Source organism: Triturus cristatus, chromosome 5_2, assembly GCF_964204655.1.
Source record: "Triturus cristatus chromosome 5_2, aTriCri1.1, whole genome shotgun sequence".
Taxonomy (NCBI): domain Eukaryota; kingdom Metazoa; phylum Chordata; class Amphibia; order Caudata; family Salamandridae; genus Triturus; species Triturus cristatus.
In genome coordinates, this window is record NC_140588.1 from 966024376 (window position 1) to 966044901 (window position 20526).

The window sequence follows — 20526 nt, forward strand, 5'->3', positions numbered from 1 at the left end:
GCTTCATGCCGCACAGAAGCACTCAACTTAATCTTCGGCGGCTGTACGGGGCTCTGTACATGACAAAGGGAGAGGACGACTCCCAGACAGCGTTGATGGCGCTGGACGCCTCTATGGCCTTTGATAGCATCGAGTGGCCGTACTTATTCATGGTCCTACAGCGTCTGGGCTTTGGACCGGTCTTTTGTAGTTGGGTGCGCCTGCTGTATGCACAGCCGGTCGCCAGGGTAAGAGTGAATGGTGCGCTCTCCCGTGCGTTTCCACTGCGTCGAGGCACTAGGCAGGGGTGCCCACTATCTCCCCTTCTTTTCGCACTGGCACTTGAGGCGTTGGCCCACTGGGTACGGAGGGACCAGGCGTTTTGGAGGTTAGCAATGTGCAATGGGTGGGAGGAGCGTATCTCCCTCTATGCGGATGATATTGTGCTGTACATGGCCAGACCGTACCATTCAATGGCGCAGGCGCTCCACCTCTTTGCCTTGTTTGGCAGCTACTCCGGTTATAGGATCAATTGGTCCAAGTCAGTGATTTTCCCCCTCTCTGGCCCTACCCCGCGGATTCCAACCAGGTGCTCAGCCCGGGTGGTGTCAGAGGGTTTTCAGTACCTTGGGGTGTATGTGACTAGAGATAAAGGGGTGTTCTTTCAAAGAAACCTGGAACCACTTCTGGCGCGCCTAGCAGCGGATGTTTCTCATTGGCGATCCTTGCCTCTGTCTCTGATGGGGCGCGCGGGGCTCTTCAAGATGCTGGCTTTACCGCGCCTCCTCTATATCCTACAGAACTCACCGTACCCGATCCCAGGGGGGGGTGTTACGGCGTATTTCACAGATGGTGCGGACCCTGCTTTGGGACGGAGGGAGCCCTAGAATAGCGTTGTGTAAGCTTACAAGAGGGGTATACGACGGGGGGCTGGCTCTCCCGGATGTCCGTCTCTATTACTGGGCCTCCCAGCTACAAGTAGTTAATGAGTGGGTGTACGCAACGGGGTCGGAGCCGGCGTATAGGGTTGACAGGCATGTTATGCCAGGAGGAAACTGTGAGCAGCTGTTGTATTCGAGGAGGAGATGTAGGGACCTCCCATCGCATACCGGGGTGGTCATACAGTGCTGGCGGGAGGCCCATCAGTTTCTTGGGTGGGCAGGCACACTCACGGGTCGGACGCCGCTCTGGTTTGGGGACCAACTACCAGAGGTCGCGAGACTGACCGGTTTCAAAGGATGGCGATTGATCGGGATAGATTACCTGGGAGATGTATGGAAGAGGGGCGCCCCCAGATCCTTTGATTATTTCCAGAAGGAGTATCGCGTGCACAGTGCTCAACACTTCCATTACCTGCGCCTCATGCATGCCCTGGGTTCCTACCTGCGACGAGGCTCCTCGCTCCCTGAGTATTCTCCCCTGGAGGATAGGCTCTTGCTTGACCCCATACTGGGGAAGCTAACGGCCACCATTTACCGTAAGCTCATTAATAACATGCCTGACCCCCTCGTCTCCTTGCGGGCTAAGTGGGAGGGAGATATAGGCAGCATGGATGACGAGGACTGGCAGGAGGCCCTGCAGGGCCCTCGCGAAATTGCCATCCGGATGCGGTTTCGCCTCATCCAATTCAAAATCCTGCATAGGGTTTACTATCCACGGACCAACCTATTTTCATGGGGTAGGGCGCTGTCGCCTCTGTGTGTGTGTGTGTGTGTGTGTGTGTGTGTGTGTGTGTGTGAGGGGCTGCCGGGAGGAGGGCACGTTCTTCCACATCTTGTGGGAATGTCCGAACATAGTACCTTTTTGGACCAGGGTGACGGACACTATGGCGAAGGTGGTGGCTGTGCCGGTCCCATTGGAGCCCAGGTGGCTGCTACTGCTGATCAAGGGAGACACGGACTGGTCCAGGTATCATGAGATCTGGCTGGCTACAGCGGCTGGGGTGGCAAAACGGAACATTGCGAGCGCCTGGGGGGCGGTTGCGCCTCCACAATGGGACCAGTGGCTCAGGGACCTGGACTGGTGTCAGAGGGCGGAGGAAACAGTCTATAAATCCAGGGGCTGTGTGAAGAAATGGAGGAGGGTGTGGGGCCCATGGTGCAGATTCCGAACCTTCAGAGGCGGGGGGGGGGGGGCAGCTGTAGCGGGACCTTTGGGTAACTCTCCCGATCCTCAACTCTGTAATGTACCACTGTTGGTTTATGTGCCTTTTGATCACTGCTTTGTCATGCATATGATCTTGAGCAATGTTAATAAAAAAAAGATGTTTAAAAAAAAAAAAAAAAAGATCCTCTGGCCTCCCAGAAAACAGTGCTGCAGGCTCTGGTGACATCCAGACTGGACTACAGCAATGTTTTATAGCTAGATGCAGATAAATTCTCGAACCTTCACATGCAGATCATCCAGAATGCAGCCGGTCTCCTTTTTCAGCTGCCTAGATACGCTTCAGTCTCATCGTTGCTTCACAAACTACACTGGCTTAGGGTGAATAAGCGTATCGAATTCAAGGACTTATGCTATATGTTCCGGGTCAAACATAGCCTGGTCCTCACAGATATTTAGGGCTCCATGGATATTTAGCTATATTATATTTATTGGAGCTCCGCGACCTTGTTACCGCTAAAATTTAACTTCAACCATAAATTGACTATTGTCCCTTTAAAACCTTCCTCATTCCAATCTAGAACCCCTGATCCTTATCATTCCAGGTGACATCACATTATAATAAATTATCACATCACCCCCCCACCCCCAGCCCACCCCTACCCCCGTTACGCGTACAGACGCCATCTGGCTTTCCTCTCTCGTCATGGCTCATTAAGCGCATAGCCCACGGGCACCCTTGCAGTGCGCGCACATTGCACGCCACTCACCAGAAGTGCCTCCTTGTTTTAAACTTGAGGCGCGCGCGCGCTTGTTAAGTACCATCCCACTGCAACCATGGAACCCATGCCTAATAATTGTTTACACTGGGAGCACTCCCGCACCTGCATGATCAAACCAAGCTTTTACAGTATAGTTTCAACTCCTTTGAGAGGATGTTCCGATTTGACTTTAACATTCCAGTGCCCTACTTGCAACACATCAGTGCATGCCTATGAGACTTTAGCAAATGCACTCGCTCCTTTTAATAATTTTTGTAATTTGCCTCCTCGCATGAGGCTACCCGTAATCGCGCCCTCCCCTCGCATAGCCGTGCCCCTCTGATCCGCCACGTCATTACCGACACGCCCCTACCCTGGTCACGTGACATTGTGACATCACAGCACCCGGAAATGCTCTTAATTCTCACAGCTACCGGCGCTAATCATCCCCGAACCGCACACGACTGTGGCGGTCCCACGCTGACCTGAGCGTTGCCATACAATTTGGATTCACTCCAGAATTACGGTAAGCCCGTCCCCACAATCTTTTTTCCCACTCTGCTTGTCCCGTTCTCGGCCCCACTCTGATTCGCCCCCTTGCCGCCCCAGGGTTCACCGTCCGTACCCACTCGTGGGACCAATTTGAGGCTCCAGATCGTTCCCGGCTGATCCTCGCCCTCCTTTTTGGAATACTACTACGTACGGTAAGCCTGTCCTCCTGCTCCGCCTGTCTCTAGTCAGGTGTCTTGCTGAATCTGCTGATTGTCTTTCGCATCCTATGCCCCTCTAGCACACCATTCCGGGTGCACGTCAAGGTTCCCAAGTCATACGTACCGAGCCCTCCATCTGACTTCGCAGAGGTCTAACACCCCGACCCTGCGTCACCCAATTTCTCCTCCTCAAGGTAAGCCAGCCACCCTTGCCTTCTACCAAGCCTTTGCAGCCCACCACTTCTGCCTCACATCCCCTCCCTTTTCCACAGGACTCACTACATCCACCGGAGCCTCACCTTCTCTCCCCTTCTCCACAGGACTCCCTACATCCACCGGAGCCCCCACGCCTTACTTCGCCCCCCACGTACAGCCTTCCTACCTGGCCTGTGTACAAATGCCAAAGTCAATAGCTCTGGCTAAACACTTATAAGGCCCCAAAGGCGAGACCTATTGGCTATGCCAATGCTTGTTAATAGTTGCCATCAATCTTTCTACCATTTCGTTAGCTTGAGGCCACATCGGAGTTATCTTTCTATGCACTATGCCAAGATACTCAATTAATTTTCTTAAGTCATTCCCATTAAATGGTGGTCTATTATCAGTTTTTAAAATGTTAGCTATTCCCCAAGTAGAGAATATTTCATCCAGAACTGGCAATATTGCTGACGCAGATGTTGATGACACCAATTTCACAATAGGGAAATGAGAATATTCATCTATTATTGCTAGCAAGTAGTGCCCAGAGTCCAACGGTCCATAAAAATCTGCTGCTATATTGGACCATACAGCATTCTGTAATTCAGACATATGTAATTCTTCCATTCCTCTTTCCTTGGTGGTACATTGACATATATAACAGGATTGAACAACTTCTTCCACTTGTTTGTCTTAACCAGGAAACCATAGTTTCTCTCTTAAGAAATTCTTTGTGGCAGAAATGCCTCGATGACTCTCATGTGCCAAGTCAATGACTCTCAGCTGCAACTTTGCTGGAATGATTATTTTGTTGCCCCTTAATAATATTCCAGATGATGTTACAGACAACTCACTGTATGTTTTTGAATGCTAATATGTCATATTTCTTTATAGTTGTACTAAAACGACTTGCAGGGTTTATCAATTTCCAATTCTTTTCATGTACAATTCTTTTCACTTATTCGATAGTGTCATCTGTTTGCGTTTCTTTGATTAGTTCTTCCTCCTTAACAACTCCTGGAATTGCTGATTTTACTATGAATGTATGTATTCTGCTTCTGATGGCTGCGCCACCTCTATTTTGCACGGATGTCTAGATAAGTAATTTACTGGATTGTTCTCGTTTTCCTGGTTTATGAATGATTCTAAAATCATAATCCATCAGCCTTATTCCCCATCTTTCAATTCTCGGTGGCATCTTTGTTTTTGGGTTCCCAAATGAGAGCTTGATGATCAGTGACCTTTACGAATGGCTTACCATATATAAAGTCATGATAATGTTCACATGCCCAGACGACGGCTAGACTTTCTTTTTCAGGCTGAGAGTATCTATGCTCTACTTCAGATAGACTTTTGCTGGCAAGAGAGACCACAAATCTTGGAGTTTCTCTTCCAGGTTTATGTTGTACCAGAATCGCGCCCAGTCCTACCGGACTGGCATCCACTACCAGCTCTGTGCATATGTCAGGGTCAAAATATTTTAGCTTTGCTGCATTTGATATTTCTAGCTTTATTTCTTTAAATGCCAATTCACATTTATTACTCCAGCAGAATCTTCGTCCTTTTCTTGTTAATTCTCTGAGCAGTGAACTTACTGTCGCAAAATGTTTTATATCCCTTGCACGATAGCTAGCATTCCTAAAAATGATCGTATCTCCCTTACATCCTTCGGCCTTTGTACTGCATTCAGAGCTGATATTTTGACAGGATCTGGCCTCATCCCTTGCTGAAAATATGTGCCCAAAGAACGTCCGCTCGGCCTTATTTCACACTTTTTCAGATTCAGTGTCAACCCTGCCCTGTGAAGCTGCTGACATACACCATCTAATGCCTGATCATGTTCCTCCTGAGTTTTGCCAAAAATTAAAATATCATCGCTAAAATTCATGCTGTTGTGCACCGGCCTTATAACATTCTTTAAAACTTCCTGAAAAATGTCTGCAGCTGAACATATTCCAAAGTTTAACTGTTTATATCTAAATAAACCCAAATGTGAAGAAAATGTTGATATATTTTGACTGATTGTCAATTTCTAATTGGTGATGTTCAATTTCTAATTGGTGATGTTCTTTGTATAAGTCAAGTTTTGAAAAATAGAAAACGCAGCCCCATTAATACTGCTGATCATACAATTCCAATGAGGACCAGGCTATCGCTCTCTCTCAATAGCTCGGTTTGGAATCCTCAGATCAACACACAATCCGACATCTTCAGTATCCTTTTTTGGAACGATTACAATGGGTGACACCCAAGGTGTTGGTCCTGTCACTTCTTCAATTATATCGTGATCAAGCAACGGCTTTATCTCTTTCTCTACCCTTGTCTGCTTATGGATTGGTATTCTTCAATGTGTTTGCGCTCCTGGTCTAAATGTTTCATTTATATGCAGAGTAATTGTTTTAGTCCTTTTAGTTTACCTAATCCCTCAAACAGTATAGGATATTTTCTTAAAACTGGATGATCCATTGACATGTTACAGTTCATTGCTAACAAACCCATGATCTGAGCAGTGACGTTGCTCAACAGACCAGGTCAAGGAACTTCACCCTTTAAGACATGTATGTCTTCTTTGCTTGTCACACCTCCATATTGTAATGTTTCTTCAAACTTTCCTAAACATAAAACAGGAGTCTTTGCTCCCCACTGGAAAACACTAACATTCGAAGGACTTAAAGGAGGTTGTTAAAGCGTTTTCATATATTCAGTTACACACATTGTTACACGTTGCTCCACTATCTAGTACAAATGGAACCTTTTGTAAACCAACCAATAGATCCACACACGTGGTCTTTTTTATGTTTGCTCTTTTAATCACATTGAATTGTTGAGGTTCACTTTCTTCTTGCATCATGTAAAGTTTTTAGGAGTACACAAGTATTCTTAGTGATGTTCTTTGTTTCTTTATTCGATTTGAACGCCCAGCCAACACGTGTTTCGTCGTGGGTGATTGCCCAAGCGACTTCTTCAGGGCTACAAGATAAAATATATATATATGCATGGGTATACATGGCTGATCCCATACATATATATTTTATCTTGTAGCCCTGAAGAAGTCGCTTGGGCAATCACCCACGACGAAACACGTGTTGGCTGGGCGGTCAAATCGAATAAAGAAACAAAGAACATCACTAAGAATACTTGTGTTGAATATAACTGTTGATCATCGTGAAATTGGCACAATTAGGGTCGCTTGTACTAAACAAATAGCATGTACACAGGATTTGAGTGTATGTTTATAGTGGACCTCATCTTGGGTCCATATCTGAGGGTTTAGGGTGTTTGCTTCCCTCGTCTATGCACCACATGAATATTTGAGACAATAAAAGGCGTACACTTGGGAGGCGCCATTTCCTCGCTTGGAAAACACCCCAAAGGTTTTGTAAGTTTTTCAGAGTACTCAACCTCTCATTCAGAATCTTCTCCAACTCCTTCCGTCTGACATACTTTGTGTTTCCAAAATTCTTCTTTACAGCCAGATTTGCTTGCTTCCAGATTTCTCTTTTATTCCACTTTTCTTTTTTTGAATCTACATACACTTGCACAGTGATAGTATCTTCCGCATTCTTTGCATTGCTGTCCCATTATTGGACAGGTTTTCAAATGTGGGAATTGAAATCCATATCTATAACACAACTTTTTCTTTGAGTAAGTAGCATTTCTGCTTTCTCTCTAATATTTGTTTTCTTTGAAGTTTGTCTCACTTGTTCTATTGCTTTCATTCTTGCAGCATGTTCCTGAACTTGCATATCTGTTTTATTGAGTACAACCTTGCATCACTCTCTTATTGCCTCTTCATTGCTAAATTTATCAAATTCACAAATTTTCACCGATTTTATTTTAGTCTAGTGACCTAGTCATCCGTTGTTTAAAAAATCTAGATTTCTGTCTGGCACAAACATGTCATTTAAACCCTTCATAAGCCCTTTATACGTTTCCTGTTCTTGTTCTGGGAATGTAATTATTAAGTCCTCAACATCATCCCCTATAAGATTAAGTAAATGTTTTGCTTGCTCATCTGTATATTTTTTACATGTTGCTTTAAAAAAATGTTCAAATCTCCTTCTCCATTTTTCCCATCCCTGCTCAACATTTTCTTGGTCAGATAAATTAAAGGGCAATGGTCTCCTATAAATTGTGCTTGAGATTTCATGCAACATCCTCTTCGTTATACATTTCTGAATTCATATTAACTGTAGCTTCATTGTTTGTATCTTCCACTGACATGGCTGTACTCATATAGTCTACAAGGCCTGGTGAAACTCCATGTCCCCACCGACAGTTGAGATCATCCAGCCTTTCACTGTTTACATTGCCCAGGTTTTGTCTTGCTTGCATGAATGGCTGCTCATTTTCTTACTTGGGCCCGAAGCTCTGAAACTCTCATCCAGCTGAGCTCAGGAGCTGTCACTCTTTGCTCGCCTTCTGTAAGAACCTGAAGACCTTGCTCTTTAGTTGCCAAGTCTGACTCTGTCTTGGGTTGTTGTTAAGCAGTCTATGTGGCTCTGCCTGCTGTCCTGTCCAGCATCGGGAGACCCTTGTTGGGTAGCAGTGTGCTCTATAAATCCCCAATACAATACTGATAACTGGCTGAATGTGCTGTGGAAATAGTTTTCTGTTTCAATTTCTATTGCACAACATCTCTTCCTGGCCTGGTCATACTGATATTTAATTCTGTCCCCTACTTTCTACCCCAGGTAATACCAATGAAAAGCTAGCATTAAAAGTTCCAAAACTCAAGGTATTTGGTTAACTCCTATCTAAATTTACTAGTAAATAATTTTAGTTATTGGCATTATTGCGCAAATCTTCAGTGACGCAGAGTGATTTGGACAAGTGTGCAGAACTCGTTGGGACCATTCCTAAATCCTACATTCCTTTGTACCTGACACACTGCAGAGCTGAAGACATTGAAACAGAGTTGGCGTTTGGAAGCTAAATGGCTTGAGAAATACATGAACATAGACAAAAGCTGTTTTAAAACACTACATTAGTGCAAAGCTGCCTCCATAAGAGGTGTCCTATTTTTGACTGCCTAACCAAATACCAACTGCCTCAAAGTTCCTGCCCTGTGTTTCTTGATTTTGGTAATATCCCTGGAATGATCCGTTGCCTGCTCATTGGATAGATTGTACCTTTGTGCTAGCTCCTATTTCTTTATGGTGGACACCTCAGTATTACTCAAAGAATTTCCACTCGCGCCTGTGCCAGGTACTGCGAAAATATTAGTTGGCAGTTTGTGCAATCATTCATGCGTCTTGGACCCTCAGACATTCAAGAAAGCAATCTTTGCCAAGGCTGCCTTTTCTTTGATTCGTAAACTGCTTGAGAAAAGGGTTAGCTGGTAACTGGAGAACCTTCTGGATTAATCCAATTTTTTAATCCAAACAAGTAGGGTTTTTTTTTGCCATAGTGCAGAAAAAGCAGCCTCCCTATGCTGCTACTCCTGTAGTTCTCTAATACCTTGATCCCTTCACTGATGCTCTCATATGTTTCCAGGGGTGGCTGCTGCATACCCTGCTTCTACTTAGAATAGGTGATGACCTTGACCATTATGGTCTTTTCCCAGAGGGGCGAAATCCTCTATGGCTCATGGACCCAATAGTATTGTCATGAATCTTCAGAAAACAGATCCGAAGTTATCATCAAAGATACTGACTCTAATATTTAACGACATTCTTGGCTCTGTTCTATGCCTTATGCATACAAAGAAGTGATCGAAACCGGTCGGTTCAGTATCTCCTTTTATTTGTCCTGGAAGTAGAGCTAAATTATATTGTAAATCCTATTTCAGTATTTGAAGAGTTTGGTGCGCCAGCTGTGCTTAAAGTTCTACAGCAAGAGGGGTTACTGCATTATACACCTATAGCTTACTTTCCTGATCCTATGTGTGATCTAGAGTCCTTTCTGCCCAAACTTGGGGGTGAGAGTCTTTTGATGTATGCTTATGACATTTTATATTTAGATTAGGAGAATTCTTACAGTGATCGTTGGAAGCACTCAATGTTTATAGCGATGACAAAGATCTCCTTGTTGGCCAAATCAAAAGTTCTGAGAAGTCAAAAGAGAACATCTTACTGTCAGTTGGATGATACCAAGATTGAGGATATGGCTGCTTGTAAATATTTGTACTATGAGATTGTGAAATACCCACATCACAGTTTGTAACTAGAAATTGGTAAGTAAGGGAAATAATTTTAAAGAGTATGAGCAACGCACAACCAAGCTACAGTGTTGTCCAGATGCTGCATCATTGTTTAAGTCCTTGTAAACTTAAAATTATTTAGTGACTTCTTTGAGACACCAGACGTGGTACAACTTTTTCTGGTTTGGTTGTTACAAATAGATGCAATGTAGTTTACATTTGAGTCACCTGGAGGAAGCTACAAATAGGCCTACACTGGATGTGAGAGTGGGAGACCAAAGCAGAATGGAGAAGCCGGTAGTTTGTTCATTTTTTAATTGCACGACGCTGGCAAAACACAGTTGTTTAAGGACAAACTTAAATGGGACTAAATATTGTGCCAGTCCTTTTAGGGCTATTATAATTTGGTCCTTTTTTAACTGGGTATAGGCTATGGCAATATTCTGTGCTTGGCATTTAAAACTGTGTGGACTTTGTAAGATTTGAATAGCACTGGGAAATCATTTCCAATACCTATCCTTTTGTTTTGACTTGCTTCCTCTGGACTCCAGTGTGAAATTTGGATCTACAAGCAGTGTATGTAGGCATGGGCGCACTTTTGTGTGATGTAAATTTGGACCATTTTAATAGGAAATCCACTGCATTACTTTTTAAAGGTACAAAGTGGTCCTAAAAGTTTCCCCCCCCCCCCCCCACACACACGCACACATCCCCAGTCACATGCCTTACCCTTAGTTGTTTACTGCCATTAAAGGATCAGGGTAGTAATTGCAATCTAAACCCAGGTAGCAGATTCTTCTCAGAACATTCAAGGGTGGTGGTATGTAAATTCTAAAATGAAAAGATGTTGAAGCTGCCCCCCCCCCCCCCCTCACTCGTCCCCCCTTGCCAAGCTATAAAGGACATCCAGCTCCTAACCTAGTGCATGTTCCGGAAGGCATATATGTGTGATTGTTTCCTCCTGTCTCTGACTGCCATTGTTTAGGATCTTAATAAGACTGATCTCCTCTTTAATCTTTTGGGCTATGGGCAAGATTAAGTGTTACGAGCAGAAATGTTATCACTTATTTACAATCTTAACTCAACTGTTGTCCTCCTTCAGGATTTTAGCACCCGGGTGGACCTGGCTTGTAAAGCTGGAGAAGAATTTGTTAACATTTACTATGATACCATGGATAAAAGGAGAAGGGTAGGTCTGCTGTTTTTTTAATTTTCTTTTTTTTTCTTCTTTTTGTTGTTGTTTGCTTTTCTCTTCCATGAAAAGGCATATGCTTATTTGCATGACATTCAAGTTTACCGTGACAGTCCGTGTACTTTGTTCTTTAGCTGGAATATATTTTGTGCTTGCAAGTTTTTGCCCTTTTTAAGTTAATGCCACTTCCTTTTCACTTCTCTTTCAAAACTGGTTAAAAAAAAAGTATACTCCATTTTTTTTTTCTCCAGAAAACAAAAAAATGATCTGTGTAACTTGTTAGAAGACAGACTGTTGGTGCACGTTTCATAACTTGTCCTGAAAGTGCGAGAGCTCTTTTTTTCCTTGAATTTTTTTAGTTTGTTTTTTACCTTTGTCCACAATTTTTGTCCATGTGAAATTGTCTAAATGTTGTATTCACCGTATAAGCTGCAAAGTAAGGTAATTGCTTTTACCTCCAATATCTCCTACTGTATTTAACTTTTGGTTCCCTGTTTTTCGAGAATAAATATCAAGTGTATCATCAAAACCAATTTGAAGATCAATGTCTGGCTTGTTGTTATCCTGTTGGGGAGCTGTAGTATGTCCTGCATAGGTCAATTAGAATAATGAAGTTTTCGGGATATCCACATAAGATAAATGTAGATATATTGAACTATAGTTGGTCAGTTGTCATAAAAACCTGGCATGATCCTGTCTTGCAGTGTACACCATTAATCTAGATGGGGCTGAAAGACTAATGGATATTTTTTACCTACCATTTACTGCCTGTCTCCATTCTTTGTTTAGATGCTCACTGCAACAGGGCGTTTGCTGCTCTGAGAGGGTCTGCAGCAACTTCCAGCAGTTGTTTTGAACCGCTATGTGATTTGTTGATTTTTTTTTACATCATAAGTAGAAGGGGGTTGTATTTTTTTCATCACTTCATTGTATATGATTGATGGAGAGCAGTAAAGAGTTTCTTTGCTCTCCTTTATTTGAGTCACAGGAGGTTTTTGCCTACAACCCCTTCCAGATAGGCTTTACACCATGATGACACCAGGATCAGTGTCCCACATCGTGACAAGCACTCCACGTTCAAGATAAAGTACTGGGGCTACCGCCAATCTGGAACATGTGGGTTAGGTTGGTGAAATACCAGAATAAAACTGGGACCGGGTTATGAGAAGAAAATGGAATTGATTGGAATGTGACTATGTAGTGTGACCGTACCAGACTTGTATATTTCCTCTATTGAATATGTGAAGAAAATCTACTTGGTGATAAAATGACTGAAGAGTTGGCTGAGGCTGTAATTGTTCTAATTTATGTGAAGTTAAAGATTTTGGAAGAAGAATAAAGACACCAGAATCTTTGTACTATCTTGTTTAGAGATATATAGATATATATAATTTTTGTGTGTATTCAGAATTTGAGTCTTCTTTGGAAGCCTTGTTGAAGGCAGCTGCCCTTGCTTCTTTAGTATACTCCTTCTGCCCCTTCATCTAGAATGGCTACTGTCATCCAACCTTCCTTTGTTGATACTCCTATTGGTGAATTTCTTTGGAATAAGGTCTCCTTGAGGATTAGTCCCTTTTTCTTTTGTTTTTGTTCCTTTCTCTTAATGTGAACTCCTGCGGATCAGTTACTCCATAGTCCTTCTTTCCTACACCTCACATTATTCAGAATAGAGTTCTTCTTTAGTTAAGAACAGATTTGGTGGGGTAGAGGTGGTTCTTGGTCAGGGCAGTTATAGGTTTCCACATCTTGGGCATTTTTTGTCGGGCCTCTTTGTATGTGCGCCTGCATCTCTAATGTCGCGCAAGTTCATGATTCCAAGACGTGACACAATTTGCATGGAACCAAGAAACCCTGTACTGATGAAGGAACTTGACAGCTTGTGTGGTTGGTGACATTGTGCCCAAATAATGTATATTTCAGAAGTACTGGCACAAACTTCTGCAAAAGGTCCTAGGTGTATTTAAATTTGGTGTTTGCACCCTATTGTGATTCTGTTCCCAGATAAAAACTTGCCTCATGGTTGGAAAGATGTTCAGTATCCACACAATGCAGTGAAAGATGTTGCATTTCTTGACTTTGAATTCTGTCATTTCACTACTTTTTAAAATGTATTTACACTTTAATTATTGTTTCCAATTACATTCATAAAACCTAGTACACACCCAGTGTCTAACGGCCTAGTGCTGTTTAATTTTTTATGTAAAAGTTAATAGCAAAACAATGATATGTAAAACGATATGTTTGCCTGTATATAATTATTTTACATCACCTTCCCTTAGCTGCTAAGTAAACTCTATCTAGACAAGGCAACATTAGTGTGGAATGGAAATGCAGTGTCTGGACAAGAGGCTATCATGGAGTTCTTTGAATTGTTGCCAACCAGTCAGTTCCGGATCAAAGTTCTAGACTGCCAACCAGTTCATGGTAAGATTTTATTTCAATATCAAAATTTGCAGCATTTGTTTTGAAAAGGGCTATTGCAAGACAATGTGGAGTTTCTGTTTTTTTACCATGTGTGAGCTTAAGTATGCGTAAGTCCCTTCAGTCCAAGGTGGCTGGGTGGGTATGTACTTAGGATGTGTCTGGTATGGCCTTCCTTCTGATATATGGCGTCCTGCTCCACCCCTTTATGCAAAGACCTGCATTTAAATTTGTAGATGCAAAATTAATTTCCACAATATTGCACAATCCAAGTAGCCATTTTCATAACTGCTGTCCTCTTCAACTATTGCAGTTCTAGTTCCTGGCAGGTTGTTAGGGGGAAGTGGAAACCTCAACTTTATAATGTTATGTTATGCAGATTTGTAGAGTGCACTATCCCTCAGGAGAGTATTCTGGCACTGTGTAGTTGTGAGTCTACCCAAACATGTGGCCTAGTGGGACCACTCAAAGCCAGGTCTTCAGCTTCTTGTAGAGCTCAAGAAGTGAGGAGGAGGCTCTTATGTGTGACAACAGATCAATCCATACTTTAGGAGCGATGTAGAAGACTCGACTGCCAGATCTGGTTTTCTGTGTGCAGGGGATGTGTGCAAATAGTAGTCTGATGAGCAGAGGTTGTCTGAAAGTTTTGTGAAAGCAGATGTGAAGGCTATCATTAGGCATATACTTTTATTTGCTGCCCCAACATGCAGCTAATGGTAGCCTCTGTTTGTCTTTAATGAAATCAAGATTTTCTCTACATAAGTGGAGAATCGTCACTCTTGAGATATGCTGGGCCAGTATTATGTAGTTCTTTGAAAGTATGGGTGCAGAGTTTGAATTGTGCTCGTTTGTGTATGGGGTGCCAGTGAAGCTGCTGCGTGTGTGTGTGTGTGTGTGTGTGTGTGTGTGTACGTGGGGCATTGGAAGTTGAGTGATTTGGGCACAGAGTTCTGAATGGTCCGCAGTTTTGGGTGAGTTTTTTGTTTACACATAGAGGGTGTTGCTGTATTCTAGCTTGCTTGTGAACAGGATGTGTGTGACTGTGTTCCGGTTGCTGATTGGGAGCCGCTTGAAAATCTCTCTCAGCATCTTCAGGGTATGGAGGCATAAGGCAGTGACGCTGTTGACTTTGCCAGTCATGTTGAGTTTGCTATCAATGCTGATCCTGGGGTTCTTGCCGTGTGTAGTGGAGGCGTGTGTCTGTCCTATCTCTGTTGGCCAGCAGATGGAGTTCCACAGTGAAGTGCTCTTCCCGAAGATCCCAATTTCATTCTTGTTGGTGTTCAGCTTCAGACAGTTGGGTGCCGATTACGATCCGGCAAAAAAATTCCCCGTACGACTCGTATCCGGTCTTTTTACCGTACGAATCGTAAAAGTGCCGTACAAACTGCCAATCACGATTCGCATGGTAAAAAGTCCATACGAACCGCATTGGGAATTATTCCCCACACGTCCTCGGGTCGGAAAATGTGTCCGACACGTCCTCGGACGATTTACCGTCCAAATGTGAAAAGTGAAGTCCGACCGCGGAATCGCGATCCATCCCGTGCGTCCGATGTTACAACTGTATGGAAAAAACACCGTCCGCACCGAACACCCATAGCAACCATGGAGACATGTGCCCGCGTACACGCCGACCCCCCCCCCCCCCCCCAGCCCCCGTACATACGCGCCGCCGCCCCCGTACGTACGTGTTGAACCCCCGTGTATGTATACACCCCTGTACGTGTCGTACCCCCCCCGTGTATGTACACCCGTGTGCGTGTCGTACCCCCGTGTATGTACACCCGTGTACGCGTCGTACCCCCGTGTATGTACACCCGTGTACGTTCGAGTCGTACCCCCACCCCCGTAGCGCTGGGGGTACGCACCGTACATACACGGGTGGGGGTACGACTCGAACGTACACGGGTGTACATACACGGGGGGTACGACTCGAACGTACACGGGTGTACATACACGGGGGTACGACACGTACACGGGTGTACATACACGGGGGGTACGACTCGAACGTACACGGGTGTATACATACACGGGGGGTACGACACGTACACGGGTGTACATACACGGGGGGTACGACTCGAACGTACACGGGTGTATACATACACGGGGGGTTCGACACGTACGTACGGGGGCTGGGGGGGGTCGGCGCGTACGTACGGGGGCTGGGGGGGGGTCAGCACGTACGTACGGGGGCTGGGGGGGGTACGGCGCGTACCGGGCCACCTACTCTGGTCGTTTCGCGCCGTACTTCGCTTTTCCGGCACTTTTTGGGTGCCGTGAAAATATCGCCGTCCGGACTGCTGTCGGTTCGAATCGTACTTCCTAGGTCGTGAAACGCTGCCTGAAAGCGTCCCAACGTCACGTCGCAGCATTCCCGGATCACATTCGTTCGTATATTTTCGTCGGTCGGTGTTTTTTACGATTTGTACGGAAATGGTGTTTCCGTGCGAATCGTAATTCCATGTTTGTAAAGTTTTCCGACCGGGTACGAGTCGGACAGAGAAAACTCTCCGACCGACGGTTCGTACCCGGTTTTTACCGGATCGTAATCGGCACCTTGGTCTTCATCCAGTGGGCAATTAAACTTATTACTTGTTCCGGTCATGATAGGATGTTAAGAGGAGGTAGACCAAAGGACTTGGGTGCCAATCTCAAAATGAGATGGAGGTCACCCAAGAAGTGGATATCTGAAATGTGGCAGTCCTTAAAAAGTAAAAGGTTCTCACATCTGCAGTCTCGGTGACTTGCATGATATGTTCTTCCTTTTATGTGCTCTAACCATGAATTTGGTGGATTTAAAAAAACTTTGCATTATTTTTTGTTTTTTTGTGGTCTTTTTCTACTGGGCCAATCTAAACAAACATCGGAGTCAAATGAAACGCAATTCGGAAAAATGGGTCTGGGCCAATTCAAAAGCACCTTGAAGGAATTCAAAGCAGTGAAAACATCCTTCATTGTGAAACAGTTCAAATCTACACATAATCGCCACTGGTAGCTAGTTTACATCACTAATAAATTCAGTCACCCTCCTAGTGTGCTGACAGAGCCCTGCCTAACAGACTTCTTAAAGAAATCTAGCTGACGTTTTCCCTGCTAAGATTATTACAATCTATGAGCCTGTTATCAACTTAATTGCCAAGGGATGATCTTTCACTAGGTGCATTGGTCTCTAGATTTTAAACCTGGTCTCACTCGAGCAGCGGTAGAGGTCCAGTCTCTCTTGCCTTGCTTGGATAGTCCTGTGATCCAAGGGTTGCCTTTATTGGGTCCAGAACTGCTAAAGCCTACCTTACTTTCCCTGAGATCTGTATCTCTATATGAACCATGCCCCATTGAGGTCTTCATAGGGTTCTTTCCAGCAATTGAAGACCACCGCTTAGCAGCTATCATTCTGTGAGGCAAGGCCTGGTGCCTAAACAATTATTTTAAAAAATGAGCGGGGGGGTGGGTGCGAGCTGCTGTTAGTTAAACAAAGCTTGAATGCTACTGAACTATAAAAAAAAAAATGTAGGTCAATTACTCTGTTGCCTTTGATAGCAAAAGTGATAGAGAAGCACCTGCCCTCTTGGCTGTCCAAGCTCGAGAGAAGAGCGAGAGAGAGAGATCTCAACAAGTAATTTGACATAATCAGAAATGATATCGATCTAGACCAACTAGGGTTTTGAGATTCATAGAAAAGGGATTAACTTGGTTCACCTCCTTCCTGAAGAACAGACCTCAGTCTGAAATGCTGTCATTATTCTGTTCCCCTAAGGCTCAGCTCTGTCTCCTATCCTATTTATATTGGTCAGCCCCTTGTTGGTTTGATTCATATACAGATGACACTCAGTGCTCCTGAAATGTAATCAAAGATCAACAGATGCTGTTGCAAGGCTGAAACTATCTTCTGAGCAACCAGAATTGTGTGACCAGTAATTGTTAAAGCTAAGTAAGAGATAAGATGGAGGTGCTAGTCCTAGGGGAGGACTTTGAGCACTAGTCTCCTAATCTGTGGGCACAACAGGTTGGGAATGCTAGTTCTCCGGGTTCCACAGTAAAGAACTTGGGAGTGTTGGTTAACCAACAATCCTTGCGACCTCAAATGTATTAGGTCTGGACAACCAGATTCAGCCTCCTCTAAACCACGAGGAAAATCTGTCCCTTCCTCCCTGTAGTGATTGGTCCTATGGTGGGTGCTTGTGTCCTCTCTCATATGGACTGCTATAAAGATAGCCAGATGCGTCTGCCCGTCAGTGCTAGAGTAAAAGTACAGTGCATCCAGAACATGCAGTGAAAATAGTGTTAAATAAATTTGATCATGTCTCGCATTGCAAAGGCCATTTAAGTTGGATGCCCATACGAAAGAGGATTATATCGAAGACCGCTTCTTTTGTCCATATGGCATATTATAGGCCCCATTTTGAGCGGTAGATATTACTCTTCTGCACATTGTAGGGTGACGAACCCTCCACTCAAGTGTCTAAGAGTAAGAAAAAAAACACATGCTAGAGGAAGGGCTTTTCAAATCTTGGGTTCTATACTCTGGAATGCCAATGGATATTCAAGTGATTCTGAACTTGACTGCATTTAAGAAAGCAATGCATTCTTATCGCTGTACTCCAGCTTAGACACAGATATGCTGCTCAGCAACTTTCCATTTCTTTGTTGTGCAAATTGTTACTGTGGCAGCAATTAAAAAACTGCTTTGCAATGATCAGTCTTGGAATTAGGAAGTGGAACATAGCAAAGCAGAGGGACATTGTTGCACACGTGTCCCCCCTTTCACTCCATAAGACTTTGGAGGTAAAGGTATATAAAATGCAAGGGTGGAATTTGACACACAGACTCTACTCCACTCCAATCTACCCCACTCCATTCCAATCTACCCCACTCCATTCTACCCGCCTCCGAACAACCCTACTCCAATCATCCCTGTTCAATCTACCCCACTCATTCCAATCTACCCTTCTCTAATCCACTCCAACTCTGATCTCATCCCTTAAGAAATTGTCATTTAAGGCATTTTTTTCCTTTTACTCAGTTTGCTTGCACCTGCTTTGGTACAAGGGTGGAATTCTCTGCTAATGTTTGTGCTGGTTGATTGTGCCAGTTTGACTCCTTCGGTGGGAAATGACAATGCAGGTTTGGAGACTGCTGCGGGGACAGCCCTTACTGGCTCTGTCCTGACTTGACGAGGCACCTCACCAGTAGCAAGAATCTTTGTGAGTTTGTGTGTGGCCAGGTTGGACACCATAGTCCATCTGTCAGAGCATGCCAGTTGTGACTAGTTTGACAGTGGCCACTGTATTCTCAGCAGCCGTGAGGTGAACTGTGCCATAAGCAGAGGCCTGCTATTTTGTTCTCCAGTTTCGTTGATCATTATCAAGTGGCTGGTGTCGACGTGAAAATCAGTTCTCATAATTTTACCATCAGCTCAGGCTGGGAGCGTTGTAGTCCCTATACGGCCTTGGTGCTCCCAGAACGGATTGGTCTCTATTTCTTGTGATCTCAAATCAATAGTAGGAACTATGACGTTCTCAGTAAGAATGATAGACACAGCTCAACATTTTGAGGAGTTTATATAAAGAATTTAGTAAAGTATATGAAATGTATCATAAATACGGTTGGCAATAAAGAATATAGGTCCAAAGAACTCAGTAAAGTTTTATGGAAAATCCAGCATAGATGTGCCTTATAAAGGTCGGAATGGGGGTCCCTGGTTACAGAGGAAAGGGACATACTTTTACTGGACTTTTAGACAAAGGAGTTAATGAACTACTACACAAGTACATGGTTCTGAGGATATAAACCAATGAGGAACAAGGAAGCAGAAACATTTTGCTATAGAATACATTCAAAGATTCTCTCAATACTGTTGCATTGAATTCAGTTGCGCTCAGTTTATTGAAGCACTGTAATTGACACATTGTATAAGCGATAGATACTCTGAGACAGTTGGGATGTCCTTGGTTAGGTACAGCTTGGTGAGGAGCCTCTGGGAATGCTTGCCGTCTTAGTGAAAAGCTTACAAATCTTTATTTAACAACCATGATCATGTGGTGTGCCGTGACGTCAATCCAAGATGGTATAAAACATAAGCTTTGTTCATGTTGGCACAAGCTCATTCTCTAATACATTTAAAGCTAAAGAACAAACGTCTTCCACAACCCCCTCTCTAATGACTTCTAAATCATCACTTTACATCTTATTATAGTACATCAGTCATCAGCTTTGGGTTCTATTCCTTGGTTTCTCCCAAGTCCTTGTGATGTCCTAGAGATTCCTTTACATCTCTTCAACCTTTACATCAATCCTTTCTTTTGCTTCCTCTCGTTGCTGATAGCTTCTTAAACCCACAGTTCATCCCATTGCTTGATGAAATTGCCTTGCTGAAATTTAGGGTGAGAAGCACACATGCAACACTAATTAGTATAATCAGAAGAGGAGTTAATAGCAATTTCAGTATTCCTCCACCCATACTTCTAGCCACTCACTTACCTTAGCGAAACCTCTTCCATTAGGCCCAAATACAGAGCCTATTACTTACCAGGCACCTATCTCTTACAGTTATGTTAGCTCATGCGTGACATTTGTAACGTTGGCACCATAACTATTTTGCTGGTTATCTATTTTTTGGATATAGGCACAGCATTTCTAGGCATGAATGACCTTGCACGCTCCGCCCTCTTTCGCAAGAAGCACATCTAACTTAGGGTGGTTCTGCATGCTCATAGCAAGCAATTATTTATCACAGAGCTCCTGCTGTATTAGTAGCAAGCTGTTCTGCTAGGGTTGATAGCTTTCAAATCTTAACATAGTTTAATGTAACTCCCATTGAAGATATAAATGCTCCAAAAATATCACAAGGATCTGCTCAAAGATCTTTCATTTTATATATCGATCAAGGGATATCTAGCTCATTAGTGTGATAGATTCTGGGGAAGACTAAAGCTGCATAACCGCTAACTAGCCAGTTATGTGGTAAATGGAAATACACATATAAACATACACACCTACTTTTTTGATACTCCCTTCTAA

The 20526-nt window shown here is 43.8% G+C and overlaps 1 protein-coding gene across 1 annotated transcript in view; it reads left to right on the forward strand.

Moving 5' to 3' along the window:
- The window catches only part of LOC146829486 (NTF2-related export protein 1-like), an 85436-nt gene that overhangs the window by 53770 nt on the left and 11140 nt on the right, over window positions 1-20526 (forward strand). Inside the window, exons 2-3 of the mRNA XM_085608172.1 lie at window positions 10996-11082; window positions 13365-13509. Coding sequence (XP_085464298.1) covers window positions 10996-11082; window positions 13365-13509 — 232 coding nt within the window. The remainder of the gene's footprint in view (window positions 1-10995; window positions 11083-13364; window positions 13510-20526) is intronic.